The sequence below is a fragment of the Hyla sarda genome, chromosome 3, assembly GCF_029499605.1.
Source record: "Hyla sarda isolate aHylSar1 chromosome 3, aHylSar1.hap1, whole genome shotgun sequence".
In the NCBI taxonomy this organism is placed as follows: Eukaryota; Metazoa; Chordata; class Amphibia; order Anura; family Hylidae; genus Hyla; species Hyla sarda.
This window is the reverse complement of record NC_079191.1, coordinates 194,760,184-194,784,496: the sequence shown is the minus strand read 5'-3', so window position 1 is coordinate 194,784,496 and position 24,313 is coordinate 194,760,184. Positions and strand designations below refer to the sequence as shown.

Below are 24,313 nucleotides of genomic sequence, written 5' to 3'. Positions count from 1 at the left end.
AAAATCAGTAGTTTTGGTCATTACGCAGTTCACCATTTGGGATCATAAATATTTTAATAGCTCAGACATTTCTGCACACAGATACCCAAATTTTTTTATTCGTAAAACAGGAATAAAGTATGATTTTTTTTTATTGGGGAGGGGCTATTCACTTTACACATTTTTTGTTCCCACAGGGCATAGCTCTAATCAGTGCAATCTATTAGTAGTCTGCTAGAAGTCAGACCATACACATGGATACTAAAAGGGCAGCATGGAGTAGGTAAAGAGACCTCCGGCTGCCATCTTGACTTATGGGACCCCTGCAACATTTTTTCCCCCACCCATCATATGTGCCACACCAGCCATCCTTCCACCCTCAAATAGGCACTGTGTGAGGGTGTTTTCCCGTAAGCACTCCAAATAAGTGCGAGTATAATTAATAAATTGGCCCACAGTGTGCACCCCCAAAATATGACAGCTGGAGGCACCAGTGCTGCCCCAGCACATCGCCTCACCTTATCTATGAAGCAGTGGTCAAAGCCCCCTTCATTTATCTCTATGGGAGAGCCAGAGATACACGAGTGCTGTGTCTCTGGCTCTCCCTATAGAGATGTATGGAAGCAGATGCAGTAGTTAAGTACCAGTTTTCTCTTTTAGCATGTCAATAGTTTAGACATTTGGTTATAAAAAATAAACATATTTTTTATCTATAGGAGATGCACCACACATACTAGCACCACACATACTAGTCCATGCATAGGACAAGCCCAATTAAGCATCAGACTTTGTATCCTTTATTTAGAGGTTTAGGCTTTCATACTACATTTTACAAGCTGGTGAAACACTGGTAACTTATTCTCCCACAGTACTAACACCACACATTCAAGACTGTATAAATATATGGTTGAGCTAACACTGATACAGATCACTTTTATCAATTACATAATAAAACAAAAATCAAGTATCCAAATATTACACAGCTCAAAAGGCATACAAAATATTACAGACATTGAGAGCTGCCTTCGCAAAAGCAGACAGAGGGAAATGAAATAATTCACAAGTCAATTGTCGGAAAATTGTCCAAATGTACAGTTAAAGAAAGGACCTTTCAGAAACGTTAAGAATCCAGCTACGGTAAAGCATCTACATTTTGTTTAAAAAGTTACGGAAGAAAATGGCATATTCTACACTTCCTGCACAAGACAAAAGGCAACATTTTACTATAAAATAAAAATACACCAAGGTCCTCCATGTAAGGTGCACCATAAGGTGCAGACATTAATTTAAACAGTAAGGCTTTGTCTGGAGACTGCTACAGTATGGTTGGTGTGCTTTTACAGAACAGAAATTATATGGCATAAAGCCTACTTAATGCATGATTGGCAATGTTCTAAAAAGGAAAATAAAAAAACTTGCACACCAGTGACCTGTGCAAGCTCCAATTTTCCAGCAAATGTGGGAGGAAGATGTAAACATACAGTGAGCAGGCAGCAAATATTCAGGCAACATGTTTTAAACTACAGTGGTCACTTGAGTTACATTGAAGGAGATTGATCACTTTTCAAAACGTATGGCAATTAAAAGAAAAATGTATCTATCAAATAGTCGCATTGCCTTGATAAATAAATTGCACGTAAGCAAAACCTTGGAAACCCACTTACAAAAGCATTTTTTTGAAGCAGAAGAGTTTTCCCTTATGTTATTAGCTGAAGTTCTTTAGCAACGCTACTTGTAATGAAGGGTAGATAGAGTGTGACGGGGAGCATCGGGTGACACCCTGACTGGCACTAAATAGCTGCACTCCAACTATCCCGCAACAACCCATCCACCCTCAGAAATTAAAAAAAATATAAAAAACATACAATGCCACACCACGAATATCCGTACTATGGAGGCTTTTTTGTTTAATTTTGAGCCCGCATTTTGTGACGTTGGTGGGCAGAGTCTTGCTGCGCTGAGGCCGGAGTTTGCGTCCGGAAGGAAAACAGCGCAGCACCAACAGGCACATGAATAGAAGCCACAACTTTTTTTTTTTTAAATCAGTACGTTAGCCACCCCAAAATGTGCACAAAGCTGTATTACTATGGATTTTTTTAAGGAACAAATTTTTGTGCCACATATGGGTTATTTACGTAGTCCAAAAATTCTTTATATTCCATTTTAACACAACAATTTTTTTATTTAGTGGGTACACCAGCATGTATGTGTCCTAAAATTAACAAGGTGTGCAGTTTGCATTTTCAATCTTAAATAGTTATTAGTTATATAATAAATGTTCATGTTCCATGATGCAGAACAAGAACAGTTGTTAAAGTGGGTGTTAATGTCCTTTTCTGCAGATGTATGCACTTAGGTTGGACCTGGAATACATATGCGACTTTTCTTCATAAATAGAGACTAGAGTCGAGCGAACTTACAGTAAATTGGCTCGTAGCGAACCTTGCAGCTCAGCTGTTGATTACTTTAGTCTGCATAAATTAGTTCAGCTTTCCAAGGGTTCCAGTTGCCTGGAAAAGGTGGATACAGACCTAGGAGACCTAAGACTGTCATCCCGGGCTTTTCCAGGCAATCAGAGCCCTTGGAAAGCCAATTTACTGTAAGTTCGCTCAACTCTACTAGAGACTATTGCATTTGATAAATACATAACCACTGCAAAGTAAAAAAAAAAAAAAGAAAAATTTACATGGAGATTTCAGAAATGTGCTTTGGAATAAGCAGAAATCAAAACTTCGCACCATGTATAGAAAAGTTGCACGTTCGCAAGTACGTGCAACTTTTTTTTTTTTTTACACAAAAAATTAAATCTACTACAGACCTTGATAAATCTCCTTCAATATGAATTGGTTCCAGGACAAACATTGTAACCTTAATATATTGTATGTTGAGACAATAACTGGAAAACTAGAAATTCATTCTGACAAATGTCAACCAAAAATAACTGCAAAATGTGAAGATAAGTGACAAAGCAAGTCAATCTGCATATCATTTTAAAAAATATAAGTCAGAAATGGCTGGTCAGGAAAAATCTGAAAGCTCTGCATAGAACAGGAGTACACACATAGGTGGAGATTTATCAAAATCTGTCCAGAGGAAAAGTTACCGAGTTGCCCATAGCAACCAATCAGATCACTTTCATTTTTGAAAAGGCCTCTGACAAATGAAAGAAGCAATCTGATTGGTTTATATAGGCAACTCAGCAACTTTTCCTCTAGACAGGTTTTGATAAATCTCCTCCAGTGTCCAAGATAGATAACACCCAGTGTTCTAAGGAACAGCTCATCCTTGCAAAGGTAGTGAGCAGTAGAGGCACTACTAGACACCCACTGTATGAGCTACATTAAAAGCTTTTACATGACCACTGATCTTCCAGCCATTGACACATTGCGCAGCTCTAGATCGCCTGTAGCATCATGTTGATTACAGTTTCAAGTTAGTGTCCAGAAAAGACTTACCGTATTTATCGGGGTATACCACGCACCGGCCTATAACACGCACCCTAATTTTACCAAGGATATTTGGGCAAAATACATTTTTTATCCAAATATCCTTGGTAAAATGAGGGTGCGTGTGTATGTGTATACCCCCGATACACCCCCAGGAAAGGCAGAGGGAGAGAGGCCGTCGCTGCCCGCTTCTCTCCCCTGCCTTTCCTGGGGTCTAGAGCCCTACTGCCGCCGCTTCTCTCCAGCTGGCTATCTGTGCCGGCGCCGATAGCCAGGGGGAGAGAAGGGGCAGCAGCACCCATGGCCGGCGCCGCTGCCCCGTTGCCTCCCCCATCCCCGGGTTGCATAATTCCCTGTTGCCAGGGTGGGGTTCTCGCTGCTTCAGGCCTCCGGTGTGCGTCCCCTGCGTCGTTGCTATGCGCGGCGCATAGCAATGACGCAGGGGACGCACACCAGAGGCCTGAAGTAGCGAGGACCCGACCCCGGCAACAGGTAATTATGCAACTGGGGATGGGTGCCGCTGCCCCTTCTCTCCCCCTGTCTGTAGGCGCCACTGCCCGCGCAGCTTCTCTCCCCCTGGCTATTGGCACCGGCAATGGGGCGCTGGCACCGCTAGTCAGGGGGAGAGAAAGGGCAGCGGTGCCAATAGCCAGGGGGAGAGAAGGGCCAGCAGCAGGGCTCTAGACCCCAGGACAGGCAGGGGCAGAGAAGCCGGCAGCGCTGGTGGTCTTTGCACCTGCAAAGCCGCTGCAGTTCATTGATTTAAAGCGCCCGCTTTAAATTATTGAACTGCAGCGGCTTATCGGCGTATAACACGCAGACTTTATATGCCGATAAATACGGAAACTATTGTAACTCTGGGTCAAAGTGACCACTATATAAATGAAACTACCACTGACATGTATTGCACTATTTAAAAAATAAAAATAAATGTTGGGTGTTTTGGCATTGTCATTCATGTCATTGATACATGTTTGGGAAGCTGAAATGAACTATTTGTTTTTATGACTGCATGATTACATACGTTTAGTATTAAGAAGGGACTTCAAAATAAAACCCCACAAATAAGCAAATATTTCAAGCTCAATTACATTTATCTACGTGACATCAGCATTTTCCTAACTGGAAGGGCTGTGCCTACACAATTCCCAAAGCATCACTTGACCTATAAAACATCAGCCAGGTGTTCGCATTAGATCCTGGTCAGGTCGAATATTGATTTTCCTCTTTCTTCTTTGGATAGAAGGGGAGGCATCTACTGAATGCAACAGTTGTTACGATGGCCATTGGGATCTTTAAAACGTAACCGCATTTTAGGACGATATTTCTCCAGGTAAAGCAGCTGTTTACTATTAAAGGCTCCACGGCGCTTCCTAAATAAAAAACAAGGGAAGATGTTTAAACTATAGTACTAGAAAGAAACAAGCCTTTGTTTCAGTAAAAATCAAGCATACAGCATAATCTAGACTATCCAATTTACTAGGTCAGGGGTCGGCAACCCGCGGCTCCGGAGCCGCATGTGGCTCTTTTACACCTTTGCCACGGCTCCGGTGTGTGGTGAAAAAGGGAGGGGCAAGTTTTCCGAAGCTACAGTGGGGAGGATCGAGGGCAGAGCCATGGGTTTGATTTCTTTCACCGCACGTCTGCAGATAATTAAGCCACGCCCCCTCACGGAGGATGGAGAGCGCAGCTCTGCATAATACAAGGAGACAGTGGGAGAGTGGGGACGGACACAGCTCCTCCCTCCCCCTTCTCTGTACAGACAGGACCTCATTTTTCACAGGGAGGTTTCATGTTTGCACAGGGGAAACAGAGCGGGTGAGGGGAGAGGAGACATACTGCACTGCAGGGGCTGGGGAAGATTTCTGGAGGAGACATATTACACAGGCTGGGGATGTAAAGACTGCAGGGGAATAAATATACTGGGAATGATGGGGGGACGGGGACTGCTGAATGACACATGCTGGGAGTTGTAGTCCCTCTTATGTGTGTGTATGCCAGTGTTTCCCAACCAGGGAATGCTGGTAGTAGTAGTTTTGCAACATCTGGAGGCACCCTGGTTGGGAAACACTGGTGTATGAACTGCAATTGTCATCACGCAACAAAATTGAAGAAAAAAAAAATATGCCATTTTGTAAACTTTGGGGGCTTCCATTTCTATGCAGTGCATTTTTCGGTAAAAATGACACCATCTCTTTATTTTGTAGGTCCATATGGTTAAATAATACCCTACTTAGATTGGTTTGATTTTGTATTACTTGTATTGTATTACTAAACAAAAAAAAAAAAAGTGCAGAAAATTTCTAAATTTAAAATAGTCATCTTCTGACCCCTATAACTATTTTTCCGCGTACGGGCCGATATTCTTTGAGCCGTGATCTAAAGTTTTTATCGGTACCATTTTTATATTGATCAGACTTTTTGATTGCTTTTTAATATTCTTAAAGGGCACCTTTCATCAAAAAAAACTTTTGATATATTATAGATTAATGTATGCAGAATAACTTTCCAATTGCATGTTATTAAAAAATATGCATCTTTCTATTTAACTTTTCACTTTGAAATAATGACCACTAGAGGTCTCCCTACCAGTCCTGGACACAAGCCCATTTTATAGATTTCAGACTCATGCGGGAGTCCTAAATCTCAGACTGGAAAATTTTATAGAAAGAAGCATAATTTTTGATAATATGCAATTGGAAAGTTATTCTGCATACATTAATCTATAATATATCAAAAGTTCTCTTGATGAAAGGTACCCTTTAATATTTTTATAGTGACATTTCCGCACGCGGCAAAACCACATTTTTATTTAGTTTTATTTTTCTTTAAAATGGGAAAAAGAGAGGGCGATTCTTATTTATTAGGGAAGGGGTTAAATGATCTTTAACTTTTTTCACACTTTTTGCAGTGTTATAGCGCTCAATTGCTATTACACTACACTGATCTGCTACACAGATCATTGCTGTGCATTGACAGCAAAGATCAGTGTTATCGGCAGTCGATTGCGCAAGCCTGGATTTCAGGCTTGGAGCAATCAATCGCCAATTGGATGCGACAGAGGCAGGCAAGTGGACCTCTGCTCGTGTTTTAGCTAATCAAGACATTGCGATTTCACCGTGGTTGTCCCAATCAGCATGACTGAGCTGCCGGGAATCTTACTTTAATTTTAGACATGGCGATCAACTTTGAACGTCTCGTCTAAAGGGTTAATAGCGTGCGGCACAACGATCGGTGCTGCACGCTATTAGCCCAGGGTCCCGGCTTTCATTAGCTGCCGTTTAAGATGTTAAATGGATGCAAGAAAGGAAATTATAATCATTTGTGTATTTAACATGAATTACAAGGTTAAATAGAGAGATGGGAATACCCTTTCATGCATTTAGTATGAAATCCTCATTTTATTTGAGGATTTAAGGCATCCTTTAAATGGATGTTTGTAGTTTGTGTGTTGCATACTTACTGCCTTATAAATTGAACTGCATCTTCATATTTCATCCCACATTCAATTAAAGCAAGGGCAACAAGTACAGGTGCTCTAGAAGAGAAGATAAATTTAAAGACATGCAGTGGATAGTTTTTACATTGTTTAAGTAGCAATCTATGTTAAAACCACACAAACAGCTTATCCCCTTCACACAGAACTCCATGTGTACAGCAGCTGCATTCAACACATGAAGCTGAGCTCACTGTGTACACAGACTACCGGCTGCTATCAGCAGCTGGCACTCACCACTGATGTCTTACTTTACCCTTTAGATGCCACAATCCATGCCAATCGCAGCATCTAAAAAGTGTAATGACAGATTTCCAGTAGTAGCAATCCTGATCAGTTAAGGAGGAGTCCGGAGGGCAATACCTCCACACCAAAGGATTAACGCTCTTCTGATACAGTCTACTTCAGGCAAACTGTACAAACAGAGCACCAGTATCAATGATCAATGCTGTGCCTTTGCATAGTATTGAACAGTATAAGCATTAAAAACATGTTGTACATCCTGGCAAGACATTAACCTTTATAAATATAATTCTATAAAAAGGAGATTCTTTATTAAATCTTAACCACTAGGGGTCCCAATACCATAGAGAACATAATCCTGACTGGCTGCAGCATCATCTTTGTCCCAGCTGAAGCAAAGGCTGACACAAAGTCCATTAAATAAAGAGAGGGGGGGCACTAGCAACTCCTCTGTGCTCACTCTTTTCCAGTCTGTCAGATTGGAGCATGACTACTGGAGGGGTTACAGAGCAGTCTGTAGTGAATGAAGAGACTCCGCACAGGAGACTCCAAGAGGAAGTGAATGCATGGCGAGTGAGGTCAAGCTCAGCGTTTGCCTCGGACATGCCCATTCCTGAGCAGTCTGTCAGATATAGTGAGCATCAGAACAGAATTTGTGAGCCAAATACAAAAGCCAGACAACAACATGTAAAGCATCTGCATGACCTAGTGAGTAACGTATGCAAGCATTTTTCTGTCATGACCGGTACAATTAACCCTTTAAGGAAAAAGGACAGACATGTTCTGTGCCCGCTCCAGTAATCTGAAGCACACTTTATACCAGAGTGGTCCCGGTAGCAACCATGACCAGGGTTAATGTCAGACACAGCTGATTGGGCCCATGTCAGACATTAACCCCTTAAATACAGAATATATCTGTCAGTTAGCTCAGGGTGCTGGTTGGGACCACCGCAATAAAATTGTGGTGTCCTTATCAGCTGTTTAGATGACAGAGGTGTCCTTGCATACTCTGTGCTGTTCAATCAGTGTTGGAAACCATGTGTGCCATATCACATTGATCAGTGCCGAGTGTTTGCCCCTTCCCCAAGTTTGAATTACCCTCCTTTCCCCCTCCCCCCACCATTTTTAAAATAAATGTAAACCAACATTGATGTGGTATGGCATAAATGTCTGAACTATTAATATATAATGTTCATTAAAACACATGTCAAATGGCACAATTGTAACTACTCATGTTAGAGATGAGCGAACTTAGAGTAAATTCGATTCGTCACAAACTTCTCGGCTTGGCAGTTGATGACATCCTGCGTAAATTAGTTCAGCCTTCAGGTGCTCCGGTGGGCTGGAAAAGGTGGATACAGTCCTAGGAAAGAGTCTCCTAGGACTGTATCCACCTTTTCCAGCCCACCGGAGCACCGGAAAGCGGAACTAATTTATGCAGGAAAAGCCATCAACTGCCGAGCCGAGAAGTTCTTGACGAATCGAATTTACTTTAAGTTCGCTCATCTCTAACTCAGATAGTGTAGTCATTCTTGATTAAATTGCTGGCATTGCTGCAACAGCTGAGGTTGAAAATGACACTGCTGCAGATGGAGTGCAACCCTGCGCAAACTCCATCAAAACATAGTTACTTGTTTATAAGAGCTATAATTACATTTCCACTAAGATATCAATATCCAACACATACCTGCCCAGCCCAGCAACACAATGGACTGCAATACAACAGCCAGGTTCTTCACGGAATTTAGCTTTCAGAAGGTTTAACCAGTCATCTACAATCTGACTAGAAGGTGGGGCACCATCATCAAAAGGCCAGTCCTGTATTTATGACGAAAACACAAGACTTAATATAAAAAGCTTATAAGAACATTCATTTGATAGGTCACAGGTTGCATGCATGACCAACACACTGGTGAAGTCTTCTTTTGAGCCACTGATTTTCAGAATGACTGTTCTATAGAACAGGTAGACCCTTTAAACCCTTAACCCCTTAAGGACTCAGTGTTTCAGTTTTTGCACTCATTTTTTCCTCATCACCTCCTAAAAATCATAACGCTTTCAATTTTGCACATAAAATTCCTTATTATGGCTTATTTTTTGCGCCACCAATTCTACTTTGCAGTGACAGTCATTTTACCCAAAGATCCACGTCAAAACGGAGAAAGTTCATTGAGCGACAAAATTGTAATTTTTGGGGGCTTCCGTTTCTACGCAGTGCATTTTTTGGTAAAAACACCACCTTCTCTTTATTCTGTAGGTCCATACGGTTAAAATGATACCCTACTTATATATGTTGGATTTTGTCGTACTTCGGAAAAAAAAATCCTAACTACGTGCAGGAAAATGTATATGTTAAAAATTCTCATCCTCTAACCCCTATAACTTTATTTTTCCGCATATGGGCCAGTATGAGGACTCATTTTTTGCGCCGTGTTCTGAAGTTTTTATCGGTACCATTTTTGTATTGATCAGACTTTTTGATCACTTTTTATTAATTTTTCATGATATAAAAAGTGACCAAAAATACGCTATTTGGGAATTTTTTGGTGCATACGCCATTGACCGTGCGATTTAATTAATACATTTTTATAGTTCGGACATTTCTGCACGCGGCGATACCACATATGTTTAGTTTTATTTACACAGTTCTTTTTATGGGAAAAGGGGGGTGATTCAAAGTTATTAGGGAAGGGGTTAAATGACTTTCGTAAACTTTTTTTCACTTATTTTTTGCAGTGTTATAGCTCCCATAGGGAGCTATAGCACTGCACACACTGATCTCTTATGCTGATCCATGCAAAGCCATAGCCTATCAGCAAGATAGGATGTTGCAAAACTACAACTGCCAGCATGCCCGGAAAGCCAACGGCTATACGGGCATGCTGGGAGTTGTAGTTTTGAAACAGCTGGAGGTCCGCAGGTTTGAGACCACTGCTGTACGCTGTATCCCTATGCCCGGGCTGCAAAAGATAAACAAAATAAACTTTTAACTTACCTACGTCGGCCTCACGCTGTTCCTGGGGACTGGAACGTCAGACAGCCGTCAGCCTATCACCGCTGTGGCCGGTGATAGACTGCTGTCCAACGTTCCCGTCCCCAGCGTAAGGCCTTTTGCAGCCCAGGCATAGGGATACAGCGTACAGCAGTGGTCTCAAACCTGCGGACCTCCAGCTGTTGCAAAAGTACAACTCCCAGCATGCAGACAGCCATTGGCTGTCCTGGCTTGCTAGGAGTTGACATTTTTTTTATTTTTTTTTTTTTACATCTCGAGGTCAGCAGGTTGGAGACCACTGGTGTACAGTATAGAGTTCAAGCGGCGGTGGCCCGCAACAGAGGAGGGCAGTGCTTGCGGGTGACATGTGAGTAGTACCCCGCTGGGCTGATAATTTGGGGGGGGGGGGGGGGGGGGGAGCGGGAGCAGAACAGTGCTCGCGGGTCACATATTAGTTCCCCGATGTGGGGAAAGCGTGCTGCGGCTGAGTTAATTCATTCCCGAGGGGGAGGGGCCAAACCGGTATTGCGGTATGGGAAAAATTTATATTGTGCAGCACAAAAATTTCGGTATTTGGCATGAGCCGGTATACCGCACAGCCCTAATTCATACATACCAAAACTTGAATTCCTTCTTTTTCCACTAGGGCAGTATCATAGGTGGCTTCACACACTCTTACAACTGTAGTAACTCCGTATTTCTTAAGTTCCTGTAAGGGGAAAAATACAGATAATAAATATAAAAATATACACATACACACACACACACAATTCTGATATAAATACTGCATACAAAAACACGTCCTAGCAAAACTACAAACAAGTTAGTTTAGCTATAAAGCATAAGTAGCATCTAGCCTTTATGAGTGGTGTCCCAGTACTTATCACTGTCTTTAAAGTAGTCTGAAAATGGATACAAGCAATAAAGAACAGCTTGGTAAAGCCATGAAGTCTTTAAACCATAGCCTAACAAGGCAATTTAAATACTACATGGGCCAACTATGACATTTGTAACGGAATCTGCCCGCTGGGACCCCCCGCTCACTTGTATGGGGCCTCGGCTCTTGGGAGTAGCTGTCACGACCCCCGCACAAAGCAGTGGCCAACATGCTCCTCCTCCATATATTTCTATGGGAGGTTATCCTATAGAGATATACGGAGGGGGTCACTACTTTGTGCAAGGGTCATGAAGCACCACTCCCAGTGAGAGCCTTGGCCCTGTACAGGAGATTGACAACCGTTATTAAAGATTCTCCTATAAGCCTCCCACCATGATATAACCCTAACAAATATTCTCAGCCTTTGCAGAAAACTCAAGTTCTTCTCCATAACGTAGCCCATACAACAGGACAGAAGACATGTAGCATATGAAACAAGATTTCACACTTACCTCTATGAATTTATTTAAGGTTGCATTAGTGGGGTTGTGGGTGATTAGAAATCTCATGTTTTTGTAGGTTATCTCCACTGGAGCAGGGCGGTTCATTCGGGCCATTTTTTTTTATTTAGAAAAAAAAAATTATATTTGAAAAAAAAAACAACTCAAAGTTAATCACAAAAGAAATTACGTTTAAACCGAAGTCAGCTTCACTCTACTCCAAATTTCTCAGTGCTTTCTTGGATGGAAGCAATGAAGATGAAATGGGCCTCCTTACGAGAAGCTGCAAATCTTCAATCCAGTTATACTGAGACAAAAGACATGTAGTGCACCGACGTTTACCCCATCCAGGTATCACCCTCTTAAAGTGCGCTGCCAAATTCAATCCAACACTTCTTGTCCAGGTTGATTGCTCTTAGGGGGGTTTTTTAGTGGAGTAGTAATGAATTTCTTTTACAGTTCACTTGTCTGCATAGAGGTCATGCTGTGCCTGGCAGTAGTCTCCACTGCCCTTCAGAAACTCCATAAATGTGTGACCAAGAACACCACAGAACTGCTGTTAGGGAGAAAAAAATAGTGAGTCTCAACTCCTAAAGTATGGAACAATTAGGACAGCGATATTTCTGCAGTATAACATTACTGGAGAATAACTGTATACGTATTCTAGGCCTGTAGTTACCGGAAATAAAGGACAATCAGGAAGTCAGCCAAAATCAGGAGTTTCTAACTGGGTCTCTGCCTATAAACAGTCTTGAGACTCAACCTTTGGTAAGAAACTACTGTATTGGATGAATATTTCCATTATTGTCTACCGTGGGGGTGGGTGTTATCAAAATCTGTCTAGAGGAAACGTTGCTGAATTTCCCATAGCAACCAATCAGATCACTCCTTTCATTTTTGAAAAGGCCTCTGGGGAAAAAAAAAAAAAAACGATCAGATTGGTTCCTATGGAAAACTTTGCAACTTTTCTTCTGGACAGATTGATAAGTCGCCCCCTTCCACTTTACTGGATCCTGTAAAACAAAGCACAGTTGTGAAAATTTGCAACTTCAAAGCAAAAATACACATCCACCCTTATCTGTAAGATCAATACGGGGAACTAAACCAGATTCACACCCAGTGAGTCATTTTCCCAAGCCTTAATAGTAGACCTGTCCTTACACCAGTAGCTATCTGTATTGGGGCAGATACCAGACATTTGCACAGTTTTGGCAAATGTCCCTGTGAAGTGTTGCTGTTAAGCTTCCTTGTTCTTCTGTCTGCAATATGTGTCCTATGGAGGAGCATGTGGTAACATACAGGGAATGGGCTGTAGTTAGTGTCAGGATAGGGGGGGCTACCACCACCTACTAGGGACAGGGCACTGACAAGTGAGAGGACGAGGAGACATCACTGCTGGGGCTTCATGAAGCTGAAAATTGGGCGACAGGCAGTGGAAACGCTGTTCCCTGTTAACTGCCTGTTACCCAGCTTTCCCAGTCTTATGAAGTCTACAGATGATGGGGGAGATTCATCAAAACGTCATAAGAGGAAGAGTGGGGCAATTGCACATAGCTCAGATCGCTTTTTCAGAGGCCTTTTTTTTCAAAAGTAAAAAGGCAATCTGATGGGTTGCTATGGGCAACTGCACCACTTTTCCACACAGGTTTTGATAATTTTACCAGTGTGTCTTCAGGAGACTAGGAAAGCTGGATGGCCAGCCATGTAAACTGCAGGGTGGTAATACCAGGGAGCTACAACTCCATGTATACCACAATAGTCCCATATGTGGGCTATCTATATATTATTTTTGTAATCCCCTTAACCACTAAAGGACCCAGGGTGTATCCATACGCCCGTGGGAATTTCGGTCCCCGGTCATCAGAACACCGCACCCCCCCACCCCCCTATGTCGGCGATCGCGGCAGATCGTTTGTGAATTCACACTAACGATCTGCCACGATTCGGGTCATACGGGTCACGTGTGACCCGCTGACCCGAAGATACAAGGTGATCGGGGGTGTACAATACACCCCCTATCACCCACTATCTATGGGGAGGTGGCGATTTAGTCACCCCCCAGGAGCGCTGCTATTGGCTGGACGATCATTCAACCAATAGCAGCCGGTGGGGGAGGGGTTAACTGCATCTTCTTGCAGCTCTGCCCATTAGCTGAGTTCAGTCAGCCCCCTCAGGACAGACGATCCCCCATAGAGCAGGGACAGAAACCCCCCCCCCCCCCCCCCAGGGAAAGGTAGGAAAAATAGTGTAAAACAGTGAAATAAAAGTTTAAATAAAAAATTCCCCCTTAACCCCCAAATAGGTCCCCATGGGTCTGCCTGAGATTTTTTTTTAGCTTGACCCTGGCCCTATTAGGGGTTCAGGGCGCTGCATTTGGCCCCCCATTTTTTTGGCCGAAGCTTTTTATTTTTGTCCATATAACAGTTATATATAGTATATACCAAGCACACACACTACATACATCCCTGCCACCCCACACCCCCCCCCTGCCCCCGCAGAAAAAGGCGATGGCTCGCCAGGCATTTTCGGCAGCCGAGGCATACGCTTTTCTTGCCGCCGACTCCGAATCTGTCAGTGAGGACGATGAAGATCCAACATTCCTGTGTTCTTCATTGTCCTCATCATCTCGTACTGATGGAGAACCCCCGTACGGCGGCGGAGATGCCGCCAGGCGAGGCCACGCACCCCCCATGAAAGTGCCCCAGTGGATGGCACTAGTGCGAGTGGCCCAGGCGATTTTACCAGAGCCCCCTTCCGGTGAACCTGTCTGGAGACCCCTAGAGGGTTATCAGCCACGGATTCCGGAGTTTGGCACAGAGATCAATGTGGTTTTATGGAAGCACATTAATCTGTATGAGGACTAATGATTCCTCCTAAAAAGTCCCCTAAAGTCCATATAAAAATATATAAACCATAAAAAAAAAAAAAACATATGTGCCATCGCCACTTGCATAAATGTCCGAACTATAAAAATATATTGTTAATTAAACAATACGGTCAATGGCGTAAGCGCCAAAAAAAATTCCAACGTGCAAAACATTTTTGGTCACTTTATACCATAAAAAAAAAAATTCATAAAAAGTGATCAAAACAAAAGTGGTACTGAAAAACTTTACTGAAAATGTACTGCGTAGAAACAGAAGCCCCCAAAATTAACAAAATGGCTTTTTCCTCAATTTTGTTGTACAATGATTTTTTCCCCGTTTCAACAGATTTTTTGTAAAATGACTGATGTCTTTACAAAGTAGAATTGATGACGCAAAAAAAAAAAAAAAAGGGAAAAAAGCCCTCATGGGTTTTTTTAGGGGTCAAATTGAAAGGGTTATGATTTTTGAAAGGTGAGTAGGAAAAATTTTTTCGTGCAAAAACAGAAAAACGCTCGGTTCTTAAGGGGTGAAACACACTATAAGTCCTCCTAAGGGACTTTTAGGAGGACTCAGATTCCTTATACAGATCAAAGCATCTCCATAGAACCTCATTGATCTAATTTTACATGAGGAAAATCCTTTTTTTTGCAGATGAATGGGGTTGATCAGAACTAAAAAAAAAAACTGAAAAGCCTGAGAAACTGTCACATGGCATTAAAGGGAAACAGAGCAGGGGCACAGACACTAGTGCGAATACACAGGTAGCTAGTGTAGGTGACCCTGTTTCTAATGCTTCTTACAAGGCAATAATCACTGAAGCCATCCTAGACATATTAGGAGAGATTAATCATTGCCTTTCTGACATTTTATTGGCTAAAATTGTAAAAAAAAAAAAAAAAATTGTCAAACTTGCACATAAAACAGACCGTTAACATACATTATTGGTCTGATAGGCTTAACACTCGTGCTCGTGTCACAAACGTTACACACCTGAATGGAAAACATTAAACCTTAAGAGCGGTTGATCTGTGCCCATAACTGCGTCTGGGGGCACCCCTTAAAGACCGGTACGTCCCGAGTCCTTTCCCTTTCTATAACGCGGGGCCACGACAAAGTTTAACGCCGCGTCTAAAGTGATAACATGCTCAGGGAGCTGTTCGGGATCGCCGCGGCGAAATCGCGGTGTCCCGAACAGCTGTAGTACACGAGGAGGGTCTCCTACCATGCCTCCTGGTGTCCGATTGCCAGATGAATGCTCAGTGCCTGAGATCCAGGGATGAGCTGTCAAGCAGCAGAATCATCGATCACCGATTTCTTAAGAGAAACCAGTGATCAATGATGAAAATCAGTGTGTGTAGTGTTATAGGTCCCTATGGGAGCTATAACACTGCATAAAAAAAAAGTTGAAAAAGTTATTTAACACCTCCCCTAATAAAAGTTTGAATCGCCCCCCTTTTCCCTATTTAAAAAAAAAAAAAAAAAAACGGTGTAAATAATAAAAACGTGGTATCGCCGCATGCGGAAATGTCTGAATTATAAAAAATATATTGTTAATTAAACCGCACAGTCAATGGCGTACGCGCAAAAAATTCCAATGTCCAAAATAGTGTATTTTTGGTCACTTTTTATCATAAAAAAAATAAAAAGTCCGATCAATACATAAATGGTACCACTAAAAACTTCAGATCACGGCGCAAAAAATGAGCCCTCATAACGCCCCATAGGCGGTAAAATAAAAAAGTTATAGGGGTCATAGGGATGACAATTTTAAACTTATACATTTTCCTGCATGTAGTTATGATTTTTTCCGGAAGTACGACAAAATCAAACCTACATAAGTAGGGTATCATTTTAATCGTATGGACCTAAATAAAGAGAATGTGTCACTCACCGAAAATTTTACTGCGTAGAAACAGAAGCACCCAAAAGTTACAAAATTGCATTTTTCTTCAATTTTGTCTCAAAGATTTTTTTTACGTTTTGCCGTAGATTTTTGGGTAAAATGACTGATGTCATTGCAAAGTAGAATTGGTGGTGCAAAAAATAAGCCATATGGATTTTTAGGTGCAAAATGGAAAGTGTTATGATTTTTTAAAAGGTAAGGAGGAATAACGAAAGTGCAAAAATGGAAAACCCTCTGGTCCTTAAGGAGTTAAGTCGGCAACACATAACCCGGTAGGTTAAGTAACAGAATGCATAAACCTCAAACAATACCACACCCTAAGTACACTGACCAGCACAACACCTTAACCCCTTAAAGGACAACTGCAGCGGTATGACACTTATCCCCTATCCACAGGATAGGGGATAATTGATTGTGGGGGGGTCCGACAGCTGGGACCCCCACGATCTCCCTAACGGGGCGCCGCCATAGCGCTCATGCAACGTCATGCTGCTGCCGGCACGCCCCCTGCACGGGATAGCCACGGCCCCCAACAGGAGATCACAGGATAGGGGATAAGAGTTAATCACGCTGCAGATGTCCTTTAAGGACCAGGCCCATTTTGGCCTTAAGGATCAGACCAATTTATTTTTGCATTTTCGTTTTTTCCTCCTCTCCTAAAAATCATAACTCATTTCCATCCACAGACCCATATGAGGGCTTGTTTTTTGCATCACCAATTGTACATTGTAATTACTCACTTATTTTACCATAAAATGTACGGCGCAACCAAACAATTATTTATGTGGGAAAATTGAAAAGAAAAACGCAATTTAGCAAATTTTGGAAGGTTTTGTTTTCACGCTGTACACTTTCCGGTAAAAATGACATGTTCTCTTTATTGGGTCAATACGATTAAAATGATACCCATGTTATATGCTTTTCTATAAAGGATTCCAAGTGCAAGATAAGAACTGAGCACTCACCCAGGATTATGCAGTTAAAACGTCTTTTCTTTATTCAAGCGTACATCAGGTACCAGAGTGATACGGGAGAGGGCCTACCCCCCACGCCACAGCACCTGTCCGCTCTCCCGTATCGCTCTGGTACCTGATGTACGCTTGAATAAAGAAAAGACGTTTTAACTGCATAATCCTGGGTGAGTGCTCAGTTCTTATCTTGCACTTGGAATTGATTATCCTACTTGTACACGTGAGCACCACCAATATGCAGGACACTACACATCAGTAGTACATACGACCGCACGCTATAATAGTGGGACACCAACTTAGAGACTTCAGAAGTGCCAAGGATTTGTCTTCTATTGTACACTTTTCTATAATTGTACCGCTTAAAAAAAAAAAATCTCAAACCATTTTAACAAAATTAGTATGTTTGAAATTGCCCTATTTTGACCACCTATAACTTTCTCATTTTTCCGTATATGGGGCGATATGAGGGCTCATTTTTGGCACCATTATCTGTAGTTTTCTATCAGTATCACTTTAGCTTAGGTTTTACTTTATTAATTTTTTTGTGGAATAAAATGTGCCAAAAAAAAAAAGCATCAATTTTTGACTTATTTTTTTATGTTTACGCCGTTCACCGCACGGGATAATTAACAATATATTTTAATAGTTCAGACTCTTACGCACGCGGCAATACCAAATGTGTGTATTAATTTTTTTTTTTTAATGCTTTTTGGGGGGTAAATTGGGAAAAACTACCCCTGGCAGGGGATCGCAAACAGCAGAGACATCCTCCTTCCATTCTTTAAAGCCGAAGCGCTCTACAACCGGAGTTTGATAAAGCCAGCCAGTTCTGATCATTAAGCAACTGAAGATGCAGACAAGCCTACACCCCCTACAAGGAAGACAAGACCACCTCTAAAGTGCTTTTTCAGAGGCTTTAAAAGGGGTACCCCAGTGGAAAACTTAAGTGGTGCCAAAAAGTTAGATTTGTAAATGACCTCTTTAAAAAGCTTAATCCTTCCAGTACGTATCTGCTGTATACTACAGAGGAACATGTATAGTTCCTTTCTGTCTGACCACAGTGCTCTCTGCTGAGAGCTGTGTCAGGCACTGTAGGAGCCAATCATGCAGAGCAAACCTCTCCTCCTTTGGACAATTCCTGACACTGACTGACGTGTCAGCAGAGAGCACGGTGGTCAGACAAAACTATACAAACTTCTGTGGCAATGACAAGTGACAAAGGCAGCATCAAAACTACAGAACTCAGCTCTTATCTATGGGGCGTCTTAGAGAGCCAGTTTCTTGGAGATCTTTGCTACTTCAAGGTTCCCAAAAGGGGCTTTATCCCAAGAGACACTGGTCAACTGTGGAAGGCATGAAAAGCTTCCCATCTAGTCTACTCCACTCAATGAGCTATGAAACAGGCCCTTGACTTAACGTTGCTATTATAGCCTGCTGGAAAGTGGATACCTCATCCCAGTAAACAGCAGACAAGGGTGATATTTCCCCTCAAATAAGTTGTTGGATTTTATGCATAAATGTGGTTTTCTCTTCCATAAGTTTGTTAAACAGTACCTGTCCTATCCCCCTAAAAAATTTAAAATTTTTTGTTACAGTTGTATGTAAGGGTGCATTCACATCACGATTTTACCATCCTACTTCCTCACGATTTTTAACTTTGAAATTGTACAAATCTGCATGTCAAGCCGTATCCATTGACTTCCATTCATTAATGATTAACAAATGCATCAGTTTTGATCCGTATCCGATTTTGAACGATTTAAGATTGGAGGTAAAATGGGGTTGACCACGATTTTTCGTCCAGATTATAAATCTGATCTAAATTTTTTATTTTACTTATTTCTATTGATTTCTATGTAAAATCACATGGAATCAGATTAATTGCACACAATTTTTTAGTGCGTATGTGCAGTAGACTTCAAAACAAAACTTTATTGCCATACACGTTAATTTTAAAAACGGGATCAGATTTTTATTGAAAATCGGATGGAATTTTCATCTGTACGATTATAAAATCCGATAGCAAAGAAATTTTCACATACGATTGTATACAATTTTTTGCAGTCAGATTTTACGGTCTGATAATCGGATGGTTAAATTGTGATGTGAACCTAGCCTAAGTGTTTAGGCACCCCTAACAATTTTCATTTATATATAATTGGGTCTTTGGATGTAATTTTGACCTATCAAAAATCTGAAATACTAATATTTTGTTAGTGAAATGAGGTTTATTGGATGAACAGAAGATATGCAATCTGCATTAAAACAAAAGTAGGCCGGTGCATAAATTTGGGCACCACAACAGAAATAACAGCCTCTAGATGCTTCCTATGTTCTGTAACGAGTGTCTGGATGAAGGGATTTTGAATCATGTCTCCTTTTAAAACATCTCCACTTAAGTTCGGTTTCCTGGTTGTCGAGCAAGGACAGCCCGCTCCCATCACACCACAGATTTTCAATGATATTCAGGTCTGGAGACTGGGATGGGCAATATTGTACTTGCTCCTCTTCATAAATGCCAGAGTAGATATTGATCAGTGTTTTGGGTCATTTACTTTTTGAAATATCCAGCCTCATTTCAATTTTGTGACCGATTCATCTACATTATTCTCAGGTATCTGCTGATATTGAATGGAATCCATGCGGCCCCCCAACTATAACAAGACTCCCAGTAGCGGCACTGGTCACAAAGTCTACACCTTGATGGAACCTCCCAATTTGCAGGTAGCAACCATGTCTTGGAACACTATGTTTTGACACCATGCACAACACCCCTTGTTATAACCAAATAACTCCCACCGCACCTAAAACCGTAGTCTACCACAGTTTGAGGTCAGGTGGAAAACCGCATACAGGGCAAAAAGGAGCCGACCAGAGTCAGCGTTTCACTTCAGTCAGCTCATTGAAATTACACACGGGCGGTCACGTATTGGTAAAAGCGTGATGTGAACCCAGCCTTATTCTCTCAAATTCCTTCTTTCTGTTGCTCACTGGTTGTTGACACCCTCACTCCGCATGACTACTTCCTCCCTGTTCTGCTGGGTCTTTTCATCCAATCAGTGCAGGCTGCCCTGTAACTGCCTCCTGTTTCCATGCTGCAGTCTGATAGGACAGGAGTGAGCACCAACAAGTGTCATTCCCACCCTCACTCAGATGTTACGTTCAAGCACTGCCCTCCTCTTTGTTGGGGGCCGCTGGCGCAGAAACTCACTGTACGCCAGTGGTCTCCAACCTGCGGACCTCCAGCTGTTGCAGAACTACAACTCCCAGCATGCCCGGACAGCCGTTGGCTGTCCGGGCATGCTGGGAGTTGTAGTTTTTCAAAAGCTGGAGGTTCGCAGGTTGGAGACCACTGCTATCCGCTGTATCCCTATGCCCGGGCTGCAAAACAGAGAAAATAAACTTTAAACTCGCCTACGTCGGGGGTCACACACTGGGGACTGGAACGCTGGACAGCCGTCAGCCTATCAACGGCCGGAGCGATGCCCCGCCCCGGCCAGTGACAGGCTGAGCCCACTGTCATGTAAGAAGCTTGAACGTGAGGGCAGTGCTTGAACGTGACATCGGTGAGAAGTGCCCTGCTGGGCAGATTAATATGGGGGGGGGGGGGGGCAGAACAGCGATGGCGGGTCACATAGGATTAGTTCCCCAGATGCGCTGCGCTAGGCTGATAATACATTCACTAGGGGGAGGAGCCCAACCAGTATTGTGGTATGAAAATTCATAACGTGCAGCCCAAAAAATTCGGTATGAACCGGTGTACCGCCCAGCCCTAATGTCCAGAGCAGCATGTTTGCTATGAGGATTTTCTCCTGCTCTGGACAGTTCTTAAAATGGACAGCAGAGGTCAGCAGAGAGCACTGTGGTTATGACTGAGAAATCTAAAAAGATCAGCATTTCCTCTGTAGTATATAGTTGGTATCGACCGATAGATTTTTCAGGCCCGATAATCTATGGCCTTTCAGGCAGATAATTTATACCGATATTCCGGTATAAGTTAGCGGCTATTTCTCCAACCCCAGGCCCCGAAGAAGGGTGCTTTAAATCAATGAACTGCAGCGGCTTTTGCAGGGCCAGAGACCGCCGCCCGCTTTTCTCTCCCTACCGGTCCTTAGTCAAACCACTGCCCCATTGCCTCTCCCATCCCCGGTTTTATAATTACCTGTTCCCGGGACCCAGGGTCCGCGCTACTTCTGGCTCCAGCGGCGTCCTGAGCTGTCACTGTGCGCACTGACGGTGACTTTGCGTTGAGGACGTCACTCGTCATTGCGCAGCGCACAGCACGACGACGCAGGAGCCAGAAGTAGCGTGGACCCTGGGAACAGGTAATTATAAAACGGGGATGGGGAGGCAATAGGGCAGCGGCGGTCTCTGGCCGGGGCAAGGTTATTGCTGATAACATCCTAAATCGTGAATATCTGCCCAACCGATAATCGGTCGATCCCTAGTATATAGCCCTTAAAAAGTACTAGAAGGATTAAGATTTTTTTTTTTATAGAAGTAATTTACAGATCTGTTTAACTTTCTGGCACCAGTTGATTTAAAAAAATAAAATAAAAATGTTCCACAGAAATTCCCCTTTAAGGCAGAAACTACACAGGGACTAGTTACAGGAGCTATCTAAACCACAATCCCTGCCTTTACAAGTGGACTTCCTGGGTGACCTATGGCAAACCATACGTTTTCCTGTAACAAGTGAATTTGGGGTAAAGACACCTTTTGGGGGAAATCCCTGGGGTAAAGTTTTGGGTCTCAGCACACTGTTAAGCCAGATGCTTCAATGCTGACACTGAAGGAGCAACAGACACCTGGCTGGCTTACTTTGAAGAATCCTATGGATTCTTGGGTGTACTTGAGTGGATAGACAAGCAAAATAGATGAGCCACAATGCCTGTAAAAATAAAGATTGGAGCCTCCAAACCCGCTGTGTGAGGACCAAGCAGTACCCTTCAAACCCAGTATGATAACTGTAAAAGATCCCCCCAGTGGGGCAAGATCAACTTCAGACCACCCTATAAAAAGGTAGTCTCTGAGTAGTCATGAGCCGTTGCTCATTCATCATGCGGGACACTCAGACGGTCTGTCAGGCCACATCCATCTCCTTATGACTGCCGTATCTCTCCATATGACCATTTCCATGGGGCTCAAGGCATTCTATCACAAGGGGCTTTTGATATATGAACACATTAGCTCCTCTGCATTTTTACCTCATCTCTACCTTTTATAGGGCGGTCTGAAGTTCATCTTACCCCACTGTGGCAGATCTTTTACAGTTATACTGCATTTGGAGGGTACTGTTTGGTGGTCACACAGCGGGTTTGGAGTAGGGATCGACATATCGATAACCTGACCTTTCAGGCCGATAACTTATACCGATGTTTCGGTACAAGTCATCGGCTATCCCCCCCACATGGACCCGCAGAAGCCACTGCAGATCAATGATTTAATGCGGGCGCTTTAAATCAATGAACTGCAGGGGCTTTTGCGGGGCCAGAGTCCAGCGGCTCCCGCTTCTCCCCCCCCCCCACCTGCCCTGAGGTCCTCCCTAGTCCCATTGCCTCCACCACAGCCCCGGTTTTATATTTATTACCTGTTCCCGGGGTCCGAACTTCTGGCTCCGGCAGTGTCCCGAGCTGTCACTGTGCGCACTGGCGGTGATGTCGCGTTGACGTCACTCGTCATTGCGCTGCGTGAAAACGTTGCAGGAGCTAGAGGTAGCGCGGACCCCAGGAACAGGTCATTATAAAACCAGGGATGGGGGAGGCAATGAGACAGCGGCGGCCTCTGGCCGGGGAATTATCAGCATATCGGCAAGGTAATTGCCGATACCGATAATGTCCAAAATCGTGATTATCGGCCAAACTGATAAACTGTTGCTCCCTAGTTTGGAGACTACCATCTTTATGGCTCATCTATTTTGCTTGGGTGTACTTGAGTGGAATCAAATTTATTGTGGATTCAATTATTGTGGACTAAACTACAATACACTAAAAATAGTTGCGCACCCCTGGCATATAATGTAACCCTGTGTTGTGTTTTTTTTCCGCTGAACATTTACACAGTATAAAACCACCACATTGACGCAGCCATTGGTTTTTATGGAGTACCTGATGCAAACATATGGTGTACATCTAAAAACGGTTTGCAGGGTCTATTTCATACATTTTACTGTGTATTTCAATGTTAACTGTATGGCACAGATCAGGGTTTCCCTAACCAACGTGCCTCCTGCTGTTGCAAAAGCTAAAACTCCCAGCATGCCCAAACAGCCCTCAGCTGTCCGGGCATGCCCCAGCATTGTAGTTTTGCAACAGCAGGAGGCACCCTGGTTGGGAAACACTGGCATAGATCATGCCTTAACACAAAAAGTACATATGGGGAGATTTATAAAACCTGTCTACAGGAAGTGGTGCGGAGTTGCCCATAGAAACCAGTCAGATCACTGCTTTCATTTTTTTAAAGGCCTCTGAAAAATTGGTTGCTATGGGCAACTGCTACTTTTCCTCTAAACAGGTTGTTAAATCTGCCCCTAGTTTACAAAAAGTCGTACATCACAGATAAAGCATCAGTGTGAACCCAGCCTAAGAAAACGCCAGCTGGAGACAATAACGCAGTCATGTAGCAGCTGGTGACAGACATGCCCTGACCTGTCCTCACTCCATAATCCCGTACATCACATGACACCGAATCTAATCCCGGTTTACACTGGAGACAATACAAAGCGCCAGAGGACGGCAGAGTACACAATGGCGACCTGCCCGTCCATTTCTGGAGACGAAGCACACAAGCCGCCATAACGGGAAGACAGCGCGCGCCGATACTTACAGGGCTATGCTTACTCATTGAAGATTGTATCTTAATCATACAGACGGTCCCTAGGAAGAATCGGTGGTGAGGCCGCGGGGCGGGCGGTGATGGAGCATACAGGAGACGGCTGGATGCCGTAGCTTTGGCGCGGTGTGGTGGGCTCCGGTGACGGGCTGGATGCGGCCCCGACCTCCTCGCACAGACTTCTCCTCCGTGACCAGTAAACAGCATG

General features: G+C 43.1%; 2 protein-coding genes and 1 long non-coding RNA gene across 5 annotated transcripts in view; 1 reads left to right on the top strand and 2 right to left on the bottom strand.

Annotated features, from left to right (window-relative positions):
• LOC130361999 (uncharacterized) overlaps positions 1–20,479 on the top strand; it is a 70,777-nt gene extending 50,298 nt beyond the window's left edge. Inside the window, exon 3 of the long non-coding RNA XR_008891229.1 lies at positions 19,889–20,479. This is a non-coding gene — a long non-coding RNA (uncharacterized LOC130361999). The remainder of the gene's footprint in view (positions 1–19,888) is intronic.
• PTP4A1 (protein tyrosine phosphatase 4A1) lies at positions 732–11,684 on the bottom strand. Of its 2 annotated transcripts, none has more exons than XM_056565812.1 (5): positions 11,546–11,684; positions 10,773–10,865; positions 8,852–8,982; positions 6,889–6,963; positions 732–4,798 (listed from the first exon to the last, which is right to left on the bottom strand). In XM_056565812.1, the coding sequence occupies exons 1-5, from the start codon at positions 11,648–11,650 to the stop codon at positions 4,681–4,683; spliced, it is 522 nt and encodes a 173-aa protein (XP_056421787.1). In that variant the 5' UTR covers positions 11,651–11,684; the 3' UTR covers positions 732–4,680. The 2 variants fall into 2 exon arrangements, with proteins under 2 accessions (XP_056421787.1, XP_056421788.1); XM_056565813.1 differs by having other exon boundaries at positions 732–4,794.
• LOC130361997 (uncharacterized) lies at positions 11,947–24,312 on the bottom strand. 2 transcript variants are annotated; one of them, XM_056565816.1, is made up of 2 exons: positions 24,100–24,312; positions 11,947–12,086 (listed from the first exon to the last, which is right to left on the bottom strand). In XM_056565816.1, the coding sequence occupies exons 1-2, from the start codon at positions 24,310–24,312 to the stop codon at positions 11,994–11,996; spliced, it is 306 nt and encodes a 101-aa protein (XP_056421791.1). In that variant the 3' UTR covers positions 11,947–11,993. The 2 variants fall into 2 exon arrangements, with proteins under 2 accessions (XP_056421791.1, XP_056421790.1); XM_056565815.1 differs by having other exon boundaries at positions 11,950–12,089.
• Position 24,313: the final 1 nt, after the last annotated feature.